Source organism: Ictalurus punctatus, chromosome 20 (assembly GCF_001660625.3).
Source record: "Ictalurus punctatus breed USDA103 chromosome 20, Coco_2.0, whole genome shotgun sequence".
Taxonomy (NCBI): Eukaryota; Metazoa; Chordata; class Actinopteri; order Siluriformes; family Ictaluridae; genus Ictalurus; species Ictalurus punctatus.
Window position 1 is genome coordinate 6,238,578 of NC_030435.2, and position 24,518 is coordinate 6,263,095.

Genomic DNA, 24,518 nt, shown 5'->3' on the forward strand with positions numbered 1-24,518 from the left:
AAAGACGTTCTGTTCTTTTGTTGAAGATTTTTCTATCTGTGGAACACTCAATAATTGAATAGACATATCACCTTAGGGCTTGTAGCTTGCAGGAACTCCCTATGTAAATCACCAACCAAATTATCATTAAAAAATCATGTTCCAACAAAGTAACTATAAAATACAGCTGATCGGTAGAACCAGCAGTTATATCATAGTTTATTTAGTTAGTTTGTTCAAATTAAAACATTATTTAAACTATGATCTATTCTGGTACACATCTATCCTTCCTTTAACATAAGTAGTCATTGGTGTGTAGCGCTTACATTTTGGGACAGTAAGACTTCAAATGAATTAGTAAAAAACAAACAAACAAGCAAAAATAGGAAATAATACTATTTTACCCTCTGAACAAAGGAGTTTGGTTTGGTGCTTAATTCACTCATTCAGTTGTTATCGTTTGTAATTTGAAAAAAGAGAAAAGTGAAGAGAAAACAGTCACAAAGTAATTTGAATGATGTTTATTAGTAGAGAGAGAGAGAGGGAGAGAGAGAGAGAGAGAGAGAGAGCAAATCCAATAACTGTGGTAAGAAACACCGTCCAGGTCATACACAATATTGGCATGTTCAGAAGAATCCAGATCACAAAAAAAAAACAAAAACAAAAAACCCAGCTCCAAAGGGTAATTTACATCTATAAATAACAACTAAAAATAATATGTGCTAAAACAAGCATACAATCAGTATGAATATACTGTATATGTAGAGATGGTAAAAGTTCAGTATAGTGCACAAAACTTCCAGTGAAACAGAACGTTTCAGACAAAAAAAGTCCTTCGTCAGCTGTGTGAACAGAGGCTGTAGTGAAATCTATTCTGACTGGCAGACAGATGTTCTGAGGTGTGCAATTATTTTTCAGTAAATGCACACCTAAAGTAGTTCCACTCAGGTCTTGACCACATTAAAGTTCCATATCACTTCGCCAAGTTAACTGAACTGACAGAGAAGTTACTAAAGTTACAAAAAAGCCTACTGTCCACCACAGCACACACATTTAACAACAAACAAAATTACAGACAATTTTGAGTTTCCAGAAATAAGTAAGTTATAATTGACCACGGTCCATTAACTTATTAGAAAAATAATGCGCACCGAGGTGGTAATGCGGCCACGAGTCGAAATGGAGGCTTGAGCCATTGATATGCAGTTATTGGAGCGATGAACAAGCATCAATATTTATTTCTTTATTTGTATTTTCTGCAGTAATAAAAACGAGAAACCCTGTGAATAAGTAGGCCTATCGATATTTGTTTGTTTGTTTGTTTATTTATTTATTTATTTATTTATTTATTTATTTATTTATTCTATTTTTATATTATCAGTATGAAATCTGAACTCACTCACTCTCTCTCTCTCTCTCTCTCTCTCTCCTGCATATCAATGGTTCAAGCCTCCTTTACTAGCTCTAAAATGACGTTTTGGAATTAGCAACGGAGGCTTAAGATGGGATGCGTAATAAATTAGTTCCACACACGAGAGCATTTTAAGGACAAAAACCTGACAAATGTCTTAAACTTAAACAGCTGAACAATGTCTAGAGGTGTGGTAACTGTGCTATAAGTGGAATAATTGACTCAGGTCCGTTGAATTATTAGAAATTAATGAACAGGTGTAATGCATTACCATGGCCCTTCATCAATTATTCCTTACTCAAAACAAAACATAACTATATATGCTTGTATGATATATTAACAAATACTATCTTGGGCTCTTCAATTCCATGAAAATCTATGCGAGATGAGTTCAGGCTACAATCTTTGCACTAGTAATTGCATTAAGACTGAACTGTCTGCCTGCAGTAATCTTAGTTCAGCGGGGGGTAGCGATGAGCTGGTATTTGCGAGGCAGGTTGGCAAAGCCGCTGATTTCAGGAGTGGAATCAACACTCTCAGGTCCTCCAGGTGTGGTAAAGGTGAAATGTTGCAGCAGAGACACCAGGAAAATAAATAGCTCCATACGCGCCAGAGACTCGCCCACACAGGACCTCTTACCTGCATGAAGGAAGGGCAAGTCAAGTCAGCATTGCATTACACTATGTTATGTAGTTCATCCTGATTCTGTTGTATACATTCTACACTTGTGGAGCTACAAACTACATCGTTGTCATTGTATAGCTTTGACCTGGTCTTACTCTTGTAGTACTGACACTGTATGTATCTGTGTGCAGAGTACAGAGCTTCTCTATTCTTTTGTACAGTCCTTTTTCCACAATGGAGACACTGATAGCTCTTCAGTTAAAGCTCTTTGTCAGTGAAATGGTTGCAAGTTGATAACCGTCAGAAACCTATGACAGCTTGGCTGTATGTTTGAGATGAGATTTTTCTTCACCTGAAGATCTTGATTGAACAAGTAAGGTCCATTTTTACATGTATACAGTATAGTAGGAAATAAAGTAAATAGTCACTTTTATTTAGGGACGATTTACTTTACGTCCCACTATATACACGTGTAAAAATTGACCTTATCAAGATCTGACAAGATCACACTGACAGAGATTACCCTGGGTTTGGAAAACACTCACTACCATATCGATTGACTTGTGGTTAATAATCAGCCTGAATATCAATGAAAGCATCAGTGCAAAGCAGTGCAAAGGCTATGTTGGTGAATGTGCATTTCTGTGTGTGTGTGTGTGTATATAATCAGAGATTATGAAAAAACAGTTTTATATCTATCTATCTATCTATCTATCTATTTATTTATATTATATATATATATATATATATATATATATATATATATATATATATATATATATATATATATATATATATATATATATATATATATATATATAAGCCAGTTATGGAGGAGAAAAATAGACAACATCATAAATAAATCTTAATTTGAATGCCTTAATGTAAATCTATATTGAGGAGTTTCTAATTCCGCATCGTTTTAAGGCGATAAGTAATAAGGAGCCCTATCAGTTTGCACATAATCATGATCATACCACAGAAGACACACTAGCAGCAGTAGTAGTAGTATATATATTTATGCCAGAGCACTTCATATGCATATAATCTGACATTTTACTGTCAAAAAAAGGACAATAGAAATTAATTTCTATCTTTCACTGTATGATTTTATTTTTAGAGTGCAGAAGGTGACAGTATATACAATGTCATATTCGCTAGCTGTCCATCCAATTTCCATACCACTTATCCTACACAGGGTCACGGTGGAGGCTGGAGCTTATCCCAGGGAACTTGGGTGGGGGACACCATGAACAGGGATCCAACTCATCGCAGGGCACAATCGCACACACATTCACACACTTAAGGCAATTTGGAAATATCAATCAGCCTACAGTGCACGTCTTTGGAGGCAGTACCTACAGAAAACCCCCCGAAGCATGTGCACCTCCATGCACACAGGGCAGAGGCAGGTTTTGAACCCCCAACCATGGAGACATGATGTGCTAACCACTAAGCCACCATGTCCCTTATATATAGTATAGACAGAAAACTACTGCAAGTGATGAGATACAACTTGAGAAAGTTGTTTTGGATTGCATAAATTAATGACTGTGTGTCCTTGTTAAACTGTGTACTGGTGAATAATGACAGTTCTCACCTGCAGAAAAAGGCAGGAACGCAGGATTCTTTTTAAAGTTGCCATTTGTGTCCAAAAAATGTCTTGGGTCAAATGACCAGGGCTTCTCCCAGTGTTCCTCATCCCTCAGAACAGAGTGAAGCAAGGGCAAGATTACTGTGTCCTGCAAGAGATTTACTGAAATGTTTACCAAAACTAGTGACTGTAATTGTGTTTAGTACATCAAATCTAGTCTCAGCCTGAGCTTGTACGACACAGATTCCCCCCTCATGATTTTCCATAAAAAATACAAAAATAAAAACAATTTAATCATCTAGAATATATATAAAATGACAGGAAATTAAGAGTTTTGTGTCTCCTGTGGGAGACAGGATTGCATGATTTTCAATGTTATCAGTTGTGCAGTCAGGAACTGCAATCACAAAAACTTAGCTGGATGGTGGACTATTACGTGATTGCACAGTAATGTGCAGTTAACTGTAAAAAAAGAGAAAAGAAAAAAGTACATTTTAATTAGACATTTTTATAAATCAGTTGTCCGTGTGGCTGACGTTTTCATTGTTGATCTTCTGTGTTTGACCCCAGAGTATTTAATCACTTGCCAATTATAATTACCATTAACATTATTTGTACAGTGTTAGACTTGATACCTCGTTGTAGGCCTGTGCAAATCATTCCAGATTGATTAGCTCATCTCCCATTTTTAAGACTTCTCTTTTGGCATATTTCTGAAAATGGAGTGATTTGTAAATGTACTTTGCCTTGTATTTAAAGAAAAAAAAAACGTATAAAGACGTATAAAGGTATTTGATGGTTTACGTAAATCAACTGCATAGTTTTTTGTAGATAAACATTTATTTTGAAATTGATGCATGCAACACGCTCCAAAAAAGTTGAGACAGGACAATGTAGGACTAATAATGATGTGACAAGTTGAAATTAAAAAAATGATGTAAAACAGGTGAGGCAATTGTCTAATCATAGTATTCGCTGCTGCATCCACAGATGCAAGTTAAGGCTTTACTGTGCGAAGCAGAAGGCATACATCAACACTGTCCAGAAGCTCCGCCCACTTCTCTGTGCTTAGTCTTATCTGAGATGGACAGTAGCACAGTGGAATCATGTTTTGTGGTCAGACGAGTCAACATTTCAAATAGTTTTTGGACAAAACAGCCGTGGTGTTCTCCGGGTCAAAGAGGAAAAGGACCATGCAAGCTGTTATCAGCGTCAGGTCCAAAAGCCAGCGTCTGTCATGGTATGGGGGTGTGTGAGTGTCCATGGCGTAGGTAACCTGCACATCTGTGAGGCCATCATTAATGCAAAAAGATATGTACACATTTTGGAGCAACATATGCTGCCATCCAGAGCAGGTCAACACCACCCCACATTCTGCCCAGATTATAAGTACATGGTTGCATAAGCAGAGAGTGTGGGTGCTAGGATGGCCTGTCTGCAGTCCTGACCCGTCTCCCATTGAGAATGTCTGGCGCATTATGAAGCGCAAAATAAGGCAACGTAGACCCTGTACAGTTCCACAGCTGAAGAAATAGATAATGGATGAATGGGGGAAAATTCCGCTTGCTAAACTTAACCAACTGTTGTCTTCACTCAGCGTCCAAACTCTTAATAAGTGTTATTAAAAGAAAAGGTGATGTTACACAGTGGTAAACAGTCGACTGTCCCAACTTTTTTGGAGTGTGTTGCAGTCATCAGATTTTAAATGACTATTGTTTTCAAAAATAAATTAAATTCACAAAGTAAAACATTAAATAATATGTGTTAATAATGTGTTTTTGTCATGTCATAGCAAACCAGTGATTACATTTCCCATCCTGCACTGCAGCCTACAAACATGGCCACCAGGGACTACACTTCCCCCACACACACGTTCACCTTCTCCAGAATTCTAATCACACACACCTGTTGCCAATCTCACACTCACTCACTCCACGCCATAAAAGAGACTTTTTGAACACCATGACTTTGTGTAGTATTGAGTGTATTCTCAAGCGGTTGTTCCTCATTTTGATTCCTGTATATTGACTTTGTTATTCGACTCTGATTCTAGCCTAGACAGATAAACCTGCCCTGCCATTCAGCCACTATTATATGCAGGCAAAGAGAGTGGCCTCCACACCAGAGCTCCAACCTGAGACCAACGAGGTCGTCTCACCTGCTGAGCTCCAGTTGGAGGTCAACGTAGTGACCTTGGCTCTAGAGCTACAGCCCAAGATCCATGAGGTGGTCTCTACTGCTGAGCTCCAGTCTAAGGCCAATGTGGCGACCTCATCTCCAGAGCTACAGAATGAGATCCACGAGGTGATCTCACCTGTAGAGCTCCAACATGAGACTCACGAGACGGTCTCATCCCCAGGGCTCCAACCTGAGAAGCACGAGGCGGTGTTGTGGATAAAAAATGTCATAAAAGAAACATGAGGGAGACCTAGTATCCAGTAAAGGGGAGAAGAAGAAAAGATGGGCACCAGGACACACGGAAGCGGTGTGAGGCGGATATTGAATATTGAATTGGAGTCACACTTTAAAGATCTTAGATCTTTAAGAGTAATACACTATGGTTTATTAGTCAAAAAGTCAAAAAGAAGTATACGAGCTGAGGAGTGCTAACACACACACACACACTCTCGTACAGTCAAGGGCGGGCAAGTAGACATAACACACACACACACTCTCTCGCTCTCTCTCACACATACTACTATGACTTTATAAGAATAATAAAAAGGAATATTAAGATATTATAAGGGTAATATCTTATAATAATAATAATAATAATAATATATATACTCTTTATAAAAAAAACAGAATAATAGGATATGTAGGACAGTAGAACTGTAATGATATGAAGTAGGAAGTACAGTAAACCGTTTTTCAAGCAATATAACTATATATAAAAGAGATATAGAGCAAATATGAAAATAAATTATAAACTAGAAATACAGGAAAATATAACTTACTCATAATTCAGATGGTGAAGATTCTTGTCTCGCAAGGAAGGCCTTAATTTTAAGAGAAAACCATGAGGAGTCATTTATAAGGGTAGCTGAGTCAAGCTGCACCCCCCCCGCGAGATAATAGTAAGACCAAGGTCACTCTAGATTGTTTTGTCTCTCCACTTCTGATTCTATGTGTAATTTGAAAAGCCCTGGTTTTGATTCTATGTGTAATTTGAAAAGCCCTGGTTTTGATTCTATGTGTAATTTGAAAACCCCTTGTTTTGATTCTATGTGTAAGTTGAAAAGCTCTGTTTTTTGAGCTAATGGTAAGTGGAATAGCCCTTTTTTAGAACATAATAGTAAGGTAGATGAGCTCTTTTTTAACCCTATTGGTATTGATATCATAGTCTTCTTGAAACATATGGGTTATTTACTGTGTAAATACAGTATAAATACTGGAGCTTAAGCTCAGGGTATCAGATCACTTCTGAGAATTCATCGGTGTGGATCTCGTGTGGTGGAACGGAACAATAAATTCCATTCCAAACAATAAAAAGACCCTTGCTTCTTCTCACTCACGGCTGGTGTCTTTTTTTCTATCTCCAACTGGGTTCAGAGGTAGATGTGAGTATTGGCTTCTATGTTGAATTTTAAGTGTTTTTGGGTAATAGGCTAAATTTGAGCCAGCAGCGGTCTCATCCCCAGGGCTCCAACCTGAGACGCACGAGGCGGTCTCATCCCCAGGGCTCCAACCTGAGACGCACGAGGCGGTCTCATCCCCAGGGCTCCAACCTGAGAAGCATGAGGCAGTCTCATCCCCAGGGCTCCAACCTGAGACGCACGAGGCGGTCTCATCCCCAGGGCTCCAACCTGAGATGCACGAGGCGGTCTCATCCCCAGGGCTCCAACCTGAGACGCACGAGGCGGTCTCATCCCCAGGGCTCCAACCTGAGACGCACGAGGCGGTCTCATCCCCAGGGCTCCAACCTGAGACGCACGAGGCGGTCTCATCCCCAGGGCTCCAACCTGAGACACACGAGATGGCCAAGGTCGAAGAGACAGCCTCTCATGACACGTTCCAGGCTGAAATCAATGATGTGACCTTCCACGCCAAGTTCCAGTCTGAAACCAACGTCATAACCAGCCAGGCTCTGCTCACACCTGAAACCAACGCCATGACCAACCAAGTTCTGCTCACGTGGAGTCTGCTGACAAGGACGACCAAGTTCTGCTCACGCCCAAGTCTTCTGACACGGACGACCAAGCTCTGCTCACGCCCGAGTCTGCTGACACAATCAACCACGTTCTGCTCATGCCTGAGTCTGTTAACACAGCCAACCAAGTTCAGCCTGCAGACCCGATGGAGGATGATGCTCCACCTTTCTGCTCCGCTGAGGACGACGCTCAGTCTCCCGGTTTATGCGAAGACTTTTTGCCCAGAGGGCCAGGACCGCCGGGATAGGGAGTGTATTTTTGCGTTTCGGGAGAAGCGCCCTTAGGGGAGGGTCCTGTCAAGTCACAGCAAACCAGTTACTAAATTTCCCATCCTGCACTGCGGCCTACAGATATGGACTACACTTCCCACACACATGTTCACCTTCTCCGGAATTCTAATCACAAACACCTGTTGCCAATCTCACTCACTCACTCCACGCCGTAAGAGACTTTTTGAACACCATGACTTTGCATAGTATTGAGTGTATTCTCGTTACCAAGCAGTTGTTCCTCGTTTCTCGGTTTGATTCATGTTTATTGACTTCGTTTCTCGTCTCTAGCTTCTTCCACTTCTAGATTCTAGCCTCGCCCTATTTATGCCTGTTTGTAGATCGCCTGACCCATTGCCTGTTTTGACCATGCTTCTTTATCATGATTTGGATTTGTCTGCCTGTCGCTCGTAAATAAAGTCTTTTACAGCACTTGCCATCGTCCTCAAACTCCATTACATGTTAGTTAGTTCCGTCCGCGCAGCGGGGCGCATCGGGCAACAAGCATTCGCCAGCGGGCTCGGTCGGAAGCGTCGATTTCCACATCTTCCCACTTGACATCGAGCGCTCGTAGATCTTCCATGAATGTTCGTCGCCAAGTATTCCGCGGCCGCCCTACTCTTCTCTTCCCCCGTGGCGGCGTCCAGCGCAGCGCGATCTTTGCGTGGCGGTGGTCAGACATCCGTAGAATGTGTCCTGCAAAGCGCATTCTTCGCTCTACGACCATTTCTGCCAGGCTGCGGGAGTTTGTTCTTCTTAGAATTTCTTCATTTGAAATACGATCACGGTATGATACACCGAGTATTCTTCTCAGGCATCGTTGTTGAAACACATTCAGCTTGTGGATGACTGCCCTCGAGCTCTTCCAAGTTTCAGATGCATAGATGGCGGTTGGGATGATGATGCTATTAAACAGGCGAAGTTTGCTGTTGGTGTGGATAGTTCGCCTAGCCCAAATCGGTTGTAGCTGTTGGAAGACTGCAAATGCTCTGCCGATTCTGCGATTGACATCCACGTTAGTCCCACCATCCGCAGCCACAATGCTGCCAAGGTAGGTGAACTGTTTGACTTCTTCGATCAGCTGGTTGCTCACCGTGATCCGCACCGGCGTCATCCGGCCGACGGCCATGACGTTGGTCTTGTCAGTGCTGATCCGTAACCCAACTTTGGCTGCTTCGTGCTCCAGGCTAGTGGTCATCTCCTGTAAGACTTTCCCATTCTGCGCCAATAGCACAATATCGTCGGCGAATTCCAGGTCGGTCAGGCGTCCCTGGCCTGTCCACGGAATTCCAGACGCTGGCTGTGTTAGTGCTCGTCGCATGACGAAGTCCATCATCATGAGGAAAAAGAATGGTGAAAGAATGCAGCCCTGTCTGACTCCAGTCTCGATGGTGAAAAAGGCAGTATGACCTGTGTCCGTCCGGATGCAACAGCTAGAATCCTGATATAAGTTCTGGAAAATGGCGATAAACCGCTGTGGAATGCCATATAGCCGTGCGATGTTCCAAAGCGATTTCCGGTGGACGCTGTCAAACGCCTTCTTAAAGTCTATAAAGTTGACCAAGAGCGGTTTCTGATATTCGGAGCTTTGTTCAATGATGTTTCGAAGAGCAAAGATTTGTTCAGTGCACGACCGACCGCTTCTAAACCCGGCCTGTTCGTCCCGTAGAGCCTGATCGACTGCTCGCAGTATCCGTTTGAGGAGGACGAGACAAAATACCTTGCCTGGAACAGACAGAAGGGTGATGCCTCTCCAATTGTTACAGTCTGCGAGATTACCTTTCTTAGGTAATTTGACGATGACACCCTGTCTCCAGTCATTTGGGACACGTTCCATGTGCCAGCAGTCATTGAGCAGCGTAGTGAGCACCCGTACAACTTCATCACCACCCGCTTTCAGCATTTCTGCTGAGATTTGGTCAAGACCAGGTGCTTTGTTGTTTTTCAGATGACGAATCGCTGCAGCGACCTCAGCATCCATGATGTCGCTCATGTCCACTTCCAGCTCACAGGGAGGAGGAAAGACTGTAAAGTCGTGCGTGGCTACGGGAGCCGGCTGGTTTAGGGTGTCTTTGAAATGTTCCACCCAACGCGCGTCCTGCTCTTCTTTGCTAACTAGCATCCTGCCGGTTGTATCCCTTATCGGCCCAGTGGAACCGCTTCGGGCCCGAGTGAGATCTCTGACCACACGAAAAAGAGTCCTGCTGTCACCCTGGTCCGCAGCCAGTTGTGCTTCAGTGCCCTTCCGGTCCAGCCAGTCCTTCTTGTCTGCTCGGCAACTCCTCTTGACCCTGCGGTCGAGTTCTCGGTACGCCTGCGATGCTTCATTTCGCTCCTCTTCGGTCTTTGCTTGATCGCGCTGACGTTTCTTGACCCGTCTTTCATCAAGCAACGACCATGTCCGGTCCTGAATCCACCGTTCTCGCTGCGTTCCACGCCGTCGACCAATCGTTCTCTCTGCCGTCTCTATGGCAGCATCCTTGATCTGCGCCCATTGTTCTTCGATGCTGGCCGAGTTGTCAAGAATCTGGAATCGATTAGCGAGTTCAATGTGGAAGTGCTCGGCGTTCACGCGGTCCTTCAATTTCTCGGAGGCAAATGACCGAACGGTGTTGCGTCCGGCCACTCTTTTCAATTTTAGTCGGATTGAAGTCACAAGCAAGTGGTGATCAGATCCGACGTCGGCGCCGCGAAAAACCCGTACGTCACGTAAAGCCGAGCGCCACCGTCGATGGATGCATACATAGTCGATTTCATTGTGAGTGGCCCCATCTGGTGACCGCCACGTCTTTTTGTGAATCCGTTTGTGAATGAAATATGTATTCCCGATGCAAAGGTTGTTAAGATTGCATAGGGATAGGAGACGCTCTCCATTATCGCTCGTTACTGCTGCCGATCCATGAGGTCCGATCACGTTTTCCCAGCCCTGCCGGTCGCTACTGAGTTGCGCATTCATGTCGCCAAGGAGGATCTTTATGTCATGGTTGGGGATAACTGTGATTGTGTCTTGCAGTTGGTCGTAGAAGGCGTCCTTCTCTTCATCATCTGCCTCATTTGTCGGTGCGTAGACTTGAATAACAGTAATTTTAGCATGGCGAGACTGAAATCGGGTGGTAATTATGCGATCACTGATCGGTTTCCATCCAACGAGTGCCTGTGCCGCGGTTTTGCTCAGGACCATCCCGACACCGTGCACGTGATGTTCTTTGGCTCCCGAATACAGGACGATCTTCCCGTCGCTTATCATTTTTCCATTACCCGTCCACCTCATTTCGCTGACACCAAGAATGTCAAGCCGGTAATTGTCGAATTCGTGCAGAAGCTGCTCCAGTCTCCCACACTGGTACAACGTTCGCACGTTCCAGGTTCCAATTCGTGTGATCGTATTGGCGTCGAGTATCCCATTTTGCATCGGGCGATGGACGACCTTTCGGCTTTGCTCCAGCACCGTCATCAAGGGAGAAACAGGGTCATCGCGCCGGTATTGTTTAGACCGCTGGTTTTTGCTTGTTGTTTCCGTAGCAAGATAGATTTTACGGGATCAGGGTGCTAGCCTGATGCCCAACCCTCCTCCTTTTTCACCCGGGCTTGGGACCGGCGTCGGCGGAGATACATTACATTACATTACATGCCATTACATGACACTTGTCAATATACTACGGGGTGAACAGACACGGTAAAATCTCTATATAGCACAAGCTTGTCTCAGCCTTATTTGCACACTTTTTCTGGCCATAAACTTGAGGATCTTGAAGGAAGCAATCTGATTCTTCTGTGTATACACACTTCCATGCACCGGTTTTTTGAGGAATTACAAACTTTTGAACGCCATGGTAACAATTAGTGTTTCCGGGCACGATATAGACAATAGTCTGCTGGAACAAAAAGTTTACAGAATCCAAGAAGACTTTTGTGTAATGCAGGTAAGTAGTGTTTAAAATGATAGCCTTGCATTTTACCTCTTAAAGTTCTTGGTCACATTTATTGACAAATCTGTAACAAAATTCCATCAAGCCTAGTGTAGAAATAATTTGTCGACTGGATCACAGATTTTGACCTGTTCTTGGTCCAGTAGTGTAGCAGTTCTAAATGTTTTTAAAAGTTTGACCCTGCTTTTGTGTGTTTCAGTAATTTGTTCATCATTACCTTTGGAATTGTGTAGCCTCTGAATGTAATCTGATGTGTGGTGTAATGAGGAACATTGAGCGGCACGAGATCGATATAACGCTGCACTTCATGGATTACTGCATCAGTAAATGGGAGGGACTTCCTGTCTTCCAATGAAGGGCTTCTCTCTTGTCCAATCACAGTGTCAATCTCTTTCTGCATGCGAGCTGAGAAAATGGAACGAGCAATCAGTATTGTGTACAATATATAATGTTGTACTCTGCAACTCGTACTATTTTGTATAAGAACAAACATTACTAGGGAATTATGAGTATTGCTGCTTTTATACATTTTCCTGTTACTGATTATGTTTCATGTGCTGTACACAAAATTAGCATGAACATAGGATTGTTAGCATTAGACATTTTATAGTTTCCCAAATATTTGTTCATTTATATGAGTACATAATAACGATGTACTATAAATATCCAGTTTGTTATAAGACATTGGAGATTACCTTTCCTGTGCAGAATGTGCTGTGAGGAATTTAAATTTTAAATTTTAATTTCCATTTAAAAAATGAATAATATTGGATTGCATTTCAAATGGGATTTTAGAATATTCTGGATAACAGGGAAACTGTGTAAATTCCTCGGATGGCTATCATATTTAAACCACAAACCCAAAGTTCTCATTTATGAAGTTAAACTGAATACTGAATTTATAATTTATACAATCATCACCAACATTATTAGGAACACCTGTACAATCATGCAATTGTCCAATCAGCCAATCGTGTGGCAGAAGCACAATGCTTAAAATTATGCAGATACAGGTAGAGCTTCAGTTAATGAGTGGGGGAAAATGTGATCTAAGTGATTTGTTGGTGCTAGGTAGACCAGTTTGAGCATTTCAGGAACTGCATTTCTCCTGACGTTTTCACACAGTCTCTTGAGTTTATAAAGTATGGTGTAGAAAAAAAATCCAGTGGGCAGAAATGGCTTGTTAATGAGCGAGGTCAGAGGAGAATGGTCAGACTTGTTCTAGCTGACAGGAAAGCTACAGTAATTCAAAATAATTATTCTTTACAACCAAGGTGAGCAGAAAAGCATCTCAAAATGCACAGTATGTTGAACCTTGAGGAGGATGCACAACTACAGCCAAAGACCACATCAGGATCCACTCCTTTCAGACAAGAACAGGAACCTGGATGGGTTTTTTTTTTTTTTTGCACTATTCTGTGAAATCTCTAGACTGCTGTAGATGAAAATCTGAGGAAATCAGCAATTTCTAAAATACTCAAACCAGAATGTCCGGCACTAACAACCATGCCGCAGTCAAAGTCAGTAAGATCTAATTTATATGCTGCAAAATGATTGGCTGATTGGATAATTGCATGAATAAGAATGTGTACAGGTGTTTCTAATGAAGTGGATGGTGAGTGTACATATTAAACACCAAAAAATTTATTATATATTGGTTTGTTTGTTTTAAATAAAGTTTTTATTGGAAAAGCAGAATGATTTAATATTGTTATTTCAGTACAAATATGTTTCTGGTTGGTCTTACTCTGTATTTCAGGGTGCTTGATCAGTAACATGAGAGCATATCTGATAGTAGTGCTTGTGGTCTCAGTCCCAGCCAGGAATAAGTTTAAGACAGTGGCTATCAAATTTTCATAGTGAAACTCTGTATTGGGATTGTCCTTTTCCTGTTGGAAAAATAAAAGTTGCCTATGGTAAATTTTAAATAAAATTACTGCTATGTAATCACTTCATAAAAATCTGACCTACAATACATTGACTATCAGCAATCTTACGTCTGTAGTCACATCTGGAGTTTAAACACCTCACTGCACACAAGTAACTCAACTCTGAATGCGGCCCGTAATCAGTCCGATTTTGGAGGTGAAATACTTGATCATCCCGCCACTACACTAGACACCGGAAATAAAATAAAGAAAAGTAGTGAAAAGGTTTGCTTACCTGTTTGAGTCGGATGAGGAAGCAGTCGATGAAGTCTCGTGGGTTTTCGGGGTCCAAATTGTCCTTGTGCTCTTGTACTTTGCCCCTAGAAAAGTCCTTGAGTTCATCCACATCGTTTATAAGTTTGAGATGATTACCAGGAAGTAGCTCAACCAGCCATGGAAAGATATTATACAGCTGTAAAATAAAAGGTACAAATGTAGTTAAAAAGAGTTCTGTTTCAAAACTCAGCAAAGGACATTCCACTGCGAGTCATTTATTTAGATATTTTATTATTTAATTATTTTTGTTAATACTATTACAATTTATCGCCCTCGTGTGTGTATGTGTCGTGTGATATGACTAATATTATCATTTTGATGCATAACTGTAAAAGTCAATATAAATTGAACTTATTTGATTTTTTTATGCTGAGCAGAGAACATTTAGCTCTAAAGAAAAGTTTTATGTTAGGGAAAAAAAATCACTTTTAGTGCAGTTCTACTAAGGAAAATTAACGCACCATTGAACTTATATATGAGAGATATGATGATTGAAGAATGATGATTGTTCAATGACAGTGTGTTCCTTATTTTCCTGAGGTTTTGAAGGTTTGCATGAATGGTCTCACCAGCTTCTCTAAGAAATCCATTGTGTTGTACCTGTCCCCATGTGCTGCTGCCAAACTGCAGTACTCCAGTGAAGACCTGGAGCAGACGCAGGAAGTGGCTATCTTCATAACTGAAGCGTTGACCAAACACCAGTGCGCAGACGATGTTGGACACGGCTCTGCTCAGGTAGAACGTGGGGTCAACTGGCGCAGCTACAAGAAATACAACCCCAAAAAGTTGGAACTCTGTGTAAAATATAAATAAAATCATAATGCAATGATTTGCAAATCATAAACCCATATGTTATTCAAAATAGAACATAGAATACATTTCAAATGTTTAAACTGAGTAAATGTATTATTTTAAGAAAAAATAAGGTAATTTTAAATTTGATGGCCAAAACACGTCTCAAAAAAAGTTGGGATGGGGGCAACAAAAGGCTGGAAAAGTATGTGTTACTAAAAAGAAACAGCTGGAAGAACATTTTGCAACTAATTAGGATAATTGGCAACAGATAAGTAACATGATTGGGTATAAAAAAAGTATCTTAGAGAGGCAGAGTCTCTCAGAAGTAAATATGGCATGGAATAAGGATGAAGCATATGTTGCTCTAAAACCTGTATATACCTTTCAGCATTGGGGTTGTAATATAAGCTGAAATCATAGCAGATATAAGGTTGAGCAGCTTATCCTCAGTATGTTTGCTTTACAGGAGAGCACACAGAGTTAACAAAATCATTAACACTATTTTATTAATTCTGTAATGTTCAAAATAGCAGAATGAATGCATTATAAAACAGCTTACATGCACACATTATAATTCCATGACCTTGATCTAGTGTCTCATGCCTTTAGTGTCTCAAGTTGTGCACACAATCAACCTTCGGAGCATAATATACATAAAATATAGAAAATTTCAGTCTGCATTTTCTCTTCCTGAATTTTTAAGTGCTTGTGTTAAAACTGGACCTTATTTTTTTCTTAAAATGGTACATTTACTCAGTTTAAACATTTGATATGTTTTCTATTATGTTCTAATGTGAATAACATGAGTTTATGAGATTTGAAAATCATTGCATTCTGTTTTTATTTACATTTTACACAGCATCCCAATTTTTTTGGAATTGGGGTTGTAAGCAAATTTTAAACCTCTCTCGTCATCCAGTTTTATAGATTTTTAGTGCATTCCAGTCAGATGACAGCTTTCTGTGTAGGCTCCGATTTTGGGCAGCATTTGTGCACTAGTTATCAAAGGACTGCTTCAATTAAAATTGGTTTTGGACTATACTTTTATAATAGGATTGCATATCAGTAAGCCCATAATTCTGTTCAACAATATATTTCAAAATTTTAACAAATAATGGACCAAACTGTTGCTATGTCTACAACTGTGAGTAATTATTTCTTAGTTATTTAATAGAACCAGAGCACTGTTATTGATTCTGATTGGCCAGAAGGTGTTGATTTAAAAAAAAAAATTTTATTATTATTATTTTTTTCTTCTCTAAAAGCAGCTCTGATAATAGTGTTGGCTGCAAGGCAAATCACAGATTGTGTTTGCTTTACTAAGTTAAAATCATCTAAACCATTTTTTTTTTTTTTAAACGCACTGTTATCTAACAAAAAACATCATGTAATTGTTGGTGTTTATGTAAATGTTTATTTAATGTTTTCTGGAGAAATCTCCAGTATCTACACTTTGTAAAAATATGTTATCAAACATTATGAAAACCATAAACAATATACAGTAATTGGTATTTTCCAGTGCAACCAAATGCAAATAAATAATAATAATATTAAACTTATATATATATTTTTTAAAAGGGAACAAAATCCTTACATCTCCATGTACAAAAAGAGTATTAACCTTTAATTGTTTATATACTTCCATAAGTCCATAAAAGACTTACCATCAAGATTTTCTAAAAAGTCATAAACCATTTTCCAAATGGACCAAGATATATGAAGTTTGTTTTTCATTAAATAATCTTTTCCAAGGCAAGACATGAAGTCATCCCATTTATCCACTGAGGAACCACAGGACATACTTCTTTTTTCCAAGAGCAGGCAATTACATGTTTAACCTCCAGCAAGCAAAGAGGTAACAACGATCCTTCATATTTGGTCATTTAAAAGTTCAAAGGATAAATGTGCAATATACACAGCTTGGGGTCAAGAGGTATCACTTTACCAATAATTTGACTTATTATCGCCAGTATTTTTACCCAGAAACAGTTGAATCTTGTACAATCCCACATACAGTGGAGTAAAATTCCCTTCTTTGGTTTACATTTATAACATACATCAGGAATATTTGGGTTAAAGTGATGTAACTGGACTGGGGTGATGTATTCATGATTGAAGTCTACCATGAAATATTTATTTAGATTTGGCCAAAAACTGCTTATATAACTTTCAAGTTAAGTGGTGATTGAATATTCTAGATTTCTGCATAAAACATGACCAGATTTTCACAGAAGTCCTAAAAGTAGACAAAGAGAACCCAATTAAACAAATTAGACAAAAATATTATACTTGGTCATTTATTTATTAAGGACAATTGTCCAATATTACATATCTGTGAGTGGCAAAAGTATGTGAACCTCTTGGATTAGCAATTAAATTGAAGGTGAAATTAGGTGTTTTCAATCAGTGGGATGATAATCGGGTGTGAATGAGCGCCATGTTTTGTTTAAAGAAAAGGGATTTACCATGGTTTGATTTTCACAAGACATTTGTGGAGATGTATCATGGCACGAAAAAAGGAGATTTCTGAGGACCACAGAAAAAGAATTGTTGATGCTCATCAGGCTGGAAAAGGCTACAAACCCCATCTCTAAAGAGTGTGTTCTCCACCAGTCCACAGGATTGTCAACTTGTAGGAATTGATTGAAAATCTGATTATGTTTTAGGTCATATTTATGTGGAAATGTAGAAAATTCTAAAGGGTTCACAAACTTTCAAGCAGCACTGTATCTAACCCAAACCTTTCAAACAATTAAGTGTGATATTTTCTAGTATCTGCAATTTGAATCAGCCTGCAGTACTTGCAGTACTTTAACATAGCCACACTACTATACCCTGAATAACAGCTAGCTGACTAACTAAAGCTACAGTGGGGGAAAAAAGTATTTGATCCCCTGCTGATTTTGTACGTTTGCCCACTGACAAAGAAATGATCAGTCTATAACTTTAATGGTAGATTTATTTGAACAGTGAGAGACAGAATAACAACAAAAAAATCCAGAAAAACGCACGTCAAAAATGTTATAAATTGATTTGCATTTTAATGAGGGAAATAAGTATTTGACCCCTCTGCAAAACATGACTTAATACTTGGTTTAAAAACCCTTGTTGGCAGTCACAGAGGTCAGACGTTTCTTGTAGTTGGCCACCAGGTTTGCACACACCTCAGGAGGGATTTTGTCCCACTCCTCTTTGCAGATCTTCTCCAAATCATTAAGGTTTCGAGGCTGACGTTTGGCAACTCGAACCTTCAGCTCTCTCCACAGATTTTCTATGGGATTTAGGTCTGGAGACTGCCTAGGTCACTCCAGGACCTTAATGTGCTTCTTCTTGAGCCACTCCTTTGTTGACTTGGCCGTGCGTTTTGGGTCATTGTCATGCTGGAATACCCATCCACGACCCATTTTCAATGCCCTGTCTGAGGGAAGGAGGTTTACACCCAAGATTTGACGGTACATGGCCCCGTCCATCGTCCCTTTGATGCGGTGAAGTTGTCCTGTCCCCTTAGCAGAAAAAAAACCCCAAAGCATAATGTTTCCACCTCCATGTTTGACGGTGGGGATGGTGTTCCAGGGGTCATAGGCAGCATTCCTCCTCCTCCAAACACGGCGAGTTGAGTTGATGCCAAAGAGCTCCATTTTGGTCTCATCTGACCTCAACACTTTCACCCAGTTATCCGCTGAATCATTCAGATGTTCACTGGCAAACTTCAGACGGGCATGTATATGTGCTTTCTTGAGCAGCGGACCTTGCGCGCGCTGCAGGATTTCAGTCCTTCACGGCGTAGTGTGTTACCAATTGTTTTCTTGGTGACTATGGTCCCAGCTGCCTTGAGATCATTGACAAGATCCTCCCGTGTAGTTCTGGGCTGATTCCTCACTGTTCTCATGATCAATGCAACTCCACGAGGTGAGATCTTGCATGGAGCCCCAGGCCGAGGGAGATTGACAGTTCTTTTGTGCTTCTTCCATTTGCGAATAATCGCACCAACTGTTGTCCCCTTCTCACCAAGCTGCTTGGCTATGGTCTTGTAGCCCATTCCAGACTTGTGTAGGTCTACAATCCTGTCCCTGACATCCTTGGAGAGCTCTTTGGTCTTGACCATGGTGGAGAGTTTGGAATCTGATTGATTGATTGCTTCTGTGGACAGGTGTCTTTTATACAGGTAACAAACTGATATTAGGAGCACTCCCTTTAAGAGTGTGCTCCTAATCTCAGCTCGTTACCTGTATAAAAGACACCTGGGAGCCAGAAATCTTTCTGATTGAGAGGGGGTCAAATACTTTTTTCCCTCATTAAAATGCAAATTAATTTATAAAATTTTTGACATGCGTTTTTCTGGATTTTTTTTGTTGTTATTCTGTCTCTCACTGTTCAAATAAACCTACCATTAAAATTATAGACTGATCATTTCTTTGTCAGTGGGCAAACGTACAAAATCAGCAGGGGATCAAATACTTTTTTCCCTCACTGTAGCTAGAGGTTAGCTGCTTAAACTTGCTATGTACATAAGAAGTGAAATTTGAACTATTTTTCCTAGTTAATTTTAACCACATCTATGAACAAATATAACAAGTATATATGTAAAGCAAAACTGTAAGTAACATTAGCTATAAAAAAAGATTAGTCATTGGTTAAAATGCTGTCTAGCTCTCAATGAAACACTATTTGAATGCCAAGTAGTAATATTCTAGATTTGTGCTTGGACTTCTACCATTACCATTTATTTGAAAGACTTCATCACTTCTTAATCAACTCAGATGAATAACAGAACATCTTCAAGATTATAAAATCATTTAATCAGATTAAACTATAACTACTAGAAAACCACACTCACAGACTTTTTAATCAACTAAACCAGAATCATTAACCAATATTTGGTTCATTAAAAATGACATGAATTAGGCCACTCACAATTTGTTTCCTTGATGGTATCCAGCAAGTGTCTGCTTTCTTCCTGTATCCACCCCTCCATCCGCTTGCGTCCCATGCCAAAATCTCTCAGTGTAGTGAGTGTGAACCTCCTGAGCTGACGCCAGCGCTCTCCATTACTGATCGTAATGCCTTAGAGATGAAGAGAGGGTTATGAATGTGACCCAATGAATCAGACATATATTCAGAATTGACTAGTTAAAGCTATCTGTGGGCTTTTTGGGATGGATAAGCCACTGCACTACCAAACATGAAGATCAACACCTCTGGCCCAACCTCAGTAAAATACAGTGCAATATGGTGGAGTAAACGAAAACTCATATGTAATGAGGTGTCACCTCCTTAGAAAACATGAACTCTATCTAATTTGAGGCAAATTTTACTACGTGGCTAACACTACCTGGCTATATTTATCCAAGTTAGTCTGTTTGCTAATGAAAGGTTAGATTATTATGGATTCCAGTAGCTACAATAGGAATACAATAGAGTAGCTAGACAGGAAGTCAGATTCTAGCTAATGGTAAATATATATTTTTCCCCACCATGATATTTTACTTGTAATGGATTAATTAACAAACTACATAACATTATATGTGTATGATCTGCAAACTTACAGAGATTGAATGCATACATGCTTTAAAACAAAGATCATCTTGCAACAGTTTTAAATAAGTAATAAACATTACTTTTCACATAAAGACATGACATAACTTATTTTAATCAGTTAAAAAACATTTACTTTCTACAAGTAGTATTTGCCTGATTTCTTCTGTTTTTGTGTATATCTCATACTAAATAGTTTTAGATCTTCAAATGAAATACAACATAAAAAAGGCAACCTGAGTATGGACACAATACAGTTTTTATTTATTATTATTTTTAATTGAAGCAAAAAATGTTATCCAACACATATCACCAATGTGCCAATTGCCCACTTAAACTTAAACTCTGGTTGTGCCACCTTTACCAGCAGCAACTGCAACCAAATGCTTCAGATAACTGGAGTTCAGTTTTTCACTTACTGCTAGGACTAGGACTTTCTCTTATGCTTTGGATCATTGTCTTGCTGCATAATCCACTTGAGTTTCAACTTACGTACTGAAGACTGGACATTCTCCTTTAGGATTTTCTGGTAGAGAGCAGAATACATGTCCCTCAATTATTGCAAGTTACCCAGGCCATGAATCAGCAAAGCATCCTCACACCACCACACTTCCACCACCATGCTCAACTGTAGGTATGATGTTCTTTTTGTGGAATTCTGTGTTGGTTTACACCAGATGTAATGCGACCACTGTCTTCCAAACAGTTCCACTGTCGACTCATCAGTCCACAGAACATTTTCCCAAAAGGTTTGAGGATCATCAAAGTGTATTTTGGCAAATTTCAGACAAGCCTTAATGTTCTCCTGGGTTAGCAGTAGTTTTCACCTCACCACTCTTCCATGGATGCCATTTTTGCCCAGTGTCTTTCTGATAGTGGAATCATGAACAGTGACCTTTATTGATGCAAGGGAGCCAGTAGTTCCTTTAATGTTGTGCTTGGCTCTTTTGTGACTTGCTGGATGAGTAGTTGCTGAACTTGGAGGAATTTTGGAAGGTTGGCCACTTCTGGGAAGGTTCACTATAGTGCCGAGTTTTCTCGATTTGGAGATAATGGCTCTCACTGTGGTTCTTTGGAGTTTCAGAGCCTTTGAAGTAGCTTTGTAACCCTTCCCAGACTGATGTATTTCTATCACCTTCTTTCTCATCATTTCTGGAATTTTTTTTCAACTTTGGCATAGTGTGTGACCTTTTAATCAACTTCATGCTGTTGAAAAAGTTCTATGTAAGTGTTGATTTGTAATGTATAATTATGTAATAATTTGAGTGAACATGTTTGCAGTAATCGGGTCTGGTTCTGTCCAGACAAACTGAACCCAATTTTGAGTGCAGTTTCATAGATCTGGGGAAATAGTAACTACGGTGGCAAAGGCATTTTCACACAGGACCAGTGGTATTGGATAACTTTTTTGCTTCAATAAATAACATTATTTTGTGTTTATTCAGGTTCCATTGTTTTATCTTAGATTTTGTTTTAATTTCTGAAACAATTTACTATGAGATATACACAAGAACAGAACCAATACTTTTTTCACAGCACTGTACTGGAAGAAAATGTTTGGCTACATATTTCTGATTGTGACACTTCTGACACTTTCTGATTCTTCATGTAAGTATAATTTATCAGCACTTTCCACCCCTGTTATCAAATATTATAACTTGTAAATAAATAGCTAGTGACATACATTATGTTCTGTTTAAAATGGTAAAACCACAATTTGAGAAGCTCTAGACATGTAATAGGTCTGTAGTTTTGTGTTTTTGGAATGACAGAATGACAGATGGTGGACTGAGGACAAACATGTCTAATAGTTAACATTTTTTTTACTTTCTTACCATAGCCTTTCAGAACTTTCTGAATGAATGGAACAGGGGCTCTGCCAATAAAATCATCCGCGTTGTCAACAAGGGCTTCTTTCACTGTGTCATAGCCCACCAGGATAAGGACTCTCTGGGTTCCCAAATACACCGTCATCACAGGACCATAAGTCTTACTCCACTGTTAAAAGATATAGACTTTACGATATAGATATAGACTTTAAGTTTATCCTGAATAGGTTAAAACAATGATATCCAAAAACAGAATACCAAATACTCTGCTTCACAAACTGTAAAGGGGACAGCAGTGGCTCAAAGTTTAAGGCTCTGGGTTACTGATCAGATAGTCGGGGGTTCAAGCCATAGCACCACCAAGCTGCCGCCATTGGCCCCTTGATCAAGGCCTTCAACCTCTCTGCTCCAGGTGGCTGACCATGTGCTCTGACCCCAACTTCTTAACAAGTTGGGATATGTGAAGAAATGAATTTTTCTGTAATGTATATGTGACAAATAAAGGTTTCCTCTTCTAAAGAGCACAATGTCTAGGGTACAGGATCTTCAAAAATTAAGATAAAGAACCATCAAGTTAGACTTTTGTAGTAAGTATTCAGAATATTATATTGTCCTGTTTATTGTCATGGTAGTCTTTGTGATTACAGGACAATATATAAGACAGCACTTTGTGCATTAGCACCAAACAGGTTTTTGCAGTGCTTGTGGACTAATGTATAAATGTATAAATAAATAAGTAAATAAACTAACTTTAGAATAAAATAGAGATAGCGATAGAGATAAGTAAAACAAGTAAAACAAGTAAAACAAGATAGAGATTAAATAAAACTTTTACAGCAGGGGCTCAGAAATCAGTCCTGGAGGACCACAACACATTTGTTATGAATGCACAGTGTTGGTGCTGCTGTGGAAAATTTCATGAAGACCTGGGGGGGAAATCCTGCTTACCTTTAAAAAGGTTTTAAAGGGAGCTCGGTTGTCCAAGGTAAGAATGTTTCCGAGTAGAGGCAAAGCTGTAGGTCCTGGAGGAAGATTATGTGGCTGATTCCTCCATCTGAGCAATATTAACAGAGCTATCACTAAACCCAGCAAAAGTAAAGTGCTGGAGATATCCATAGCTCTTCTTCAGAAACAATATTTACACTTTTTTGAGTTGTGAATCTGTTACTCACTTCTGCTGAAAGCGTTCTCCTGCAGGGACCTGCAGAGTTTATATGTTTGTCAGTAGATGGGAGGGGCTGAAACATGTGTAAACCATGTGACTACTTTATCTAGAGTACACATGAACTCCTCAATGGGTGTAGCTCACTGATTAAAAAAGTGAGATTTAGAGAGTTGGCGTAATATTTGGCGAAAAATGTATGTACATAATCAGTTATAAGATATTCATCTAACTGTAATAACATATTGAGCTAGAGTGCCTATCACTAATATTGGCACCCTGGTAAATATGAGCAAAGACGGTTGTGAAAAATTGTCGTTATTGTTTAACCTTTTGATCTTTTGTTTAAATGCTCTGTGCTCATGGATATCAAACAATTACAAACACAACACAGGTTTATCAAAAAACCAAAAACAAATCTGAAATAAGTATAAAATAAGTGGATTTTTGATGATGGGGTTTCTGTCATATATCAAGGAGGTAACGCTGGACTTCAGTTCCCATCAGCCACTGCACTGTACTACATGTCACATGACCACCTGCACCTGAATCATGTTTCTGTTAATGAGCACACTTATATATAGCCATTGTTTGCACTGCTTCTCTGTCTTACGGTTCTCTTAGACCACTGTGTTCCATGTTACTATGTTTATTGAGCTTGTTAGTTTGTGTTTAGTGTTTGCCACAGTATTATGCCAAGTTGTCTTAGTGTCTTTGTTTTGTTGTTTGATTGTTTAATAAACTGTTTGAAAATCTTTGATTGCTTCCGCATCAACCTTGAATTGTGACATCAATGAGGTGCGCAAGAACCCAAACTTTAGAGCAGGGCTTCTCAAACTTTTTGCAGCCAGGAAGCAATTTAACTGTATAAAAGAAAAATTCAGCAGGCCCCCTAAGTACAGAATTATTTAACTATTCAAATATTAGGCAAATATGACCAATAATATCAGGCCAGAGTTTTTTTTTGTAAATAATTTTTTTATTATTTATTATATATATATTATTTATCAAGTTATACAACTGCTTCAGTCATTTT

General features: G+C 39.6%; 1 protein-coding gene across 2 annotated transcripts; it reads right to left on the reverse strand.

The window, feature by feature from the left end:
* Positions 1 to 485: 485 nt before the first annotated feature.
* On the reverse strand, positions 486 to 23,513 carry LOC108280590 (cytochrome P450 2G1-like). 2 transcript variants are annotated; one of them, NM_001329297.1, is made up of 12 exons: positions 23,269 to 23,436; positions 22,327 to 22,489; positions 21,324 to 21,643; positions 20,984 to 21,017; positions 19,875 to 20,020; positions 16,621 to 16,636; positions 14,762 to 14,922; positions 14,121 to 14,297; positions 13,705 to 13,846; positions 12,175 to 12,362; positions 3,615 to 3,756; positions 1,848 to 2,029 (listed from the first exon to the last, which is right to left on the reverse strand). In NM_001329297.1, the coding sequence occupies exons 1-12, from the start codon at positions 23,434 to 23,436 to the stop codon at positions 1,848 to 1,850; spliced, it is 1,839 nt and encodes a 612-aa protein (NP_001316226.1). The 2 variants fall into 2 exon arrangements, with proteins under 2 accessions (XP_017351223.1, NP_001316226.1); XM_017495734.3 differs by lacking the exons at positions 16,621 to 16,636; positions 20,984 to 21,017; positions 21,324 to 21,643 and having other exon boundaries at positions 486 to 2,029; positions 19,871 to 20,020; positions 23,269 to 23,513.
* Between the last annotated feature and the right edge of the window lie 1,005 nt (positions 23,514 to 24,518).

What these genes read in the sequence shown, in the direction of transcription:
- LOC108280590 (NM_001329297.1), bottom strand. Translation starts at nt 23,436, where the DNA reads ATGGATATCTCCAGCACTTTACTTTTGCTGGGTTTAGTGATAGCTCTG. An exon ending in GAATGTCCAGTCTTCAGTAC is followed by an intron (nt 20,021 to 20,983) that starts GTAAGTTGAAAC and finishes TTCATCTCTAAG; the next exon opens with GCATTACGATCAGTAATGGA. An exon ending in TCCTCATCCGACTCAAACAG is followed by an intron (nt 13,847 to 14,120) that starts GTAAGCAAACCT and finishes TTTTTCCAACAG; the next exon opens with GAAAAGGACAATCCCAATAC.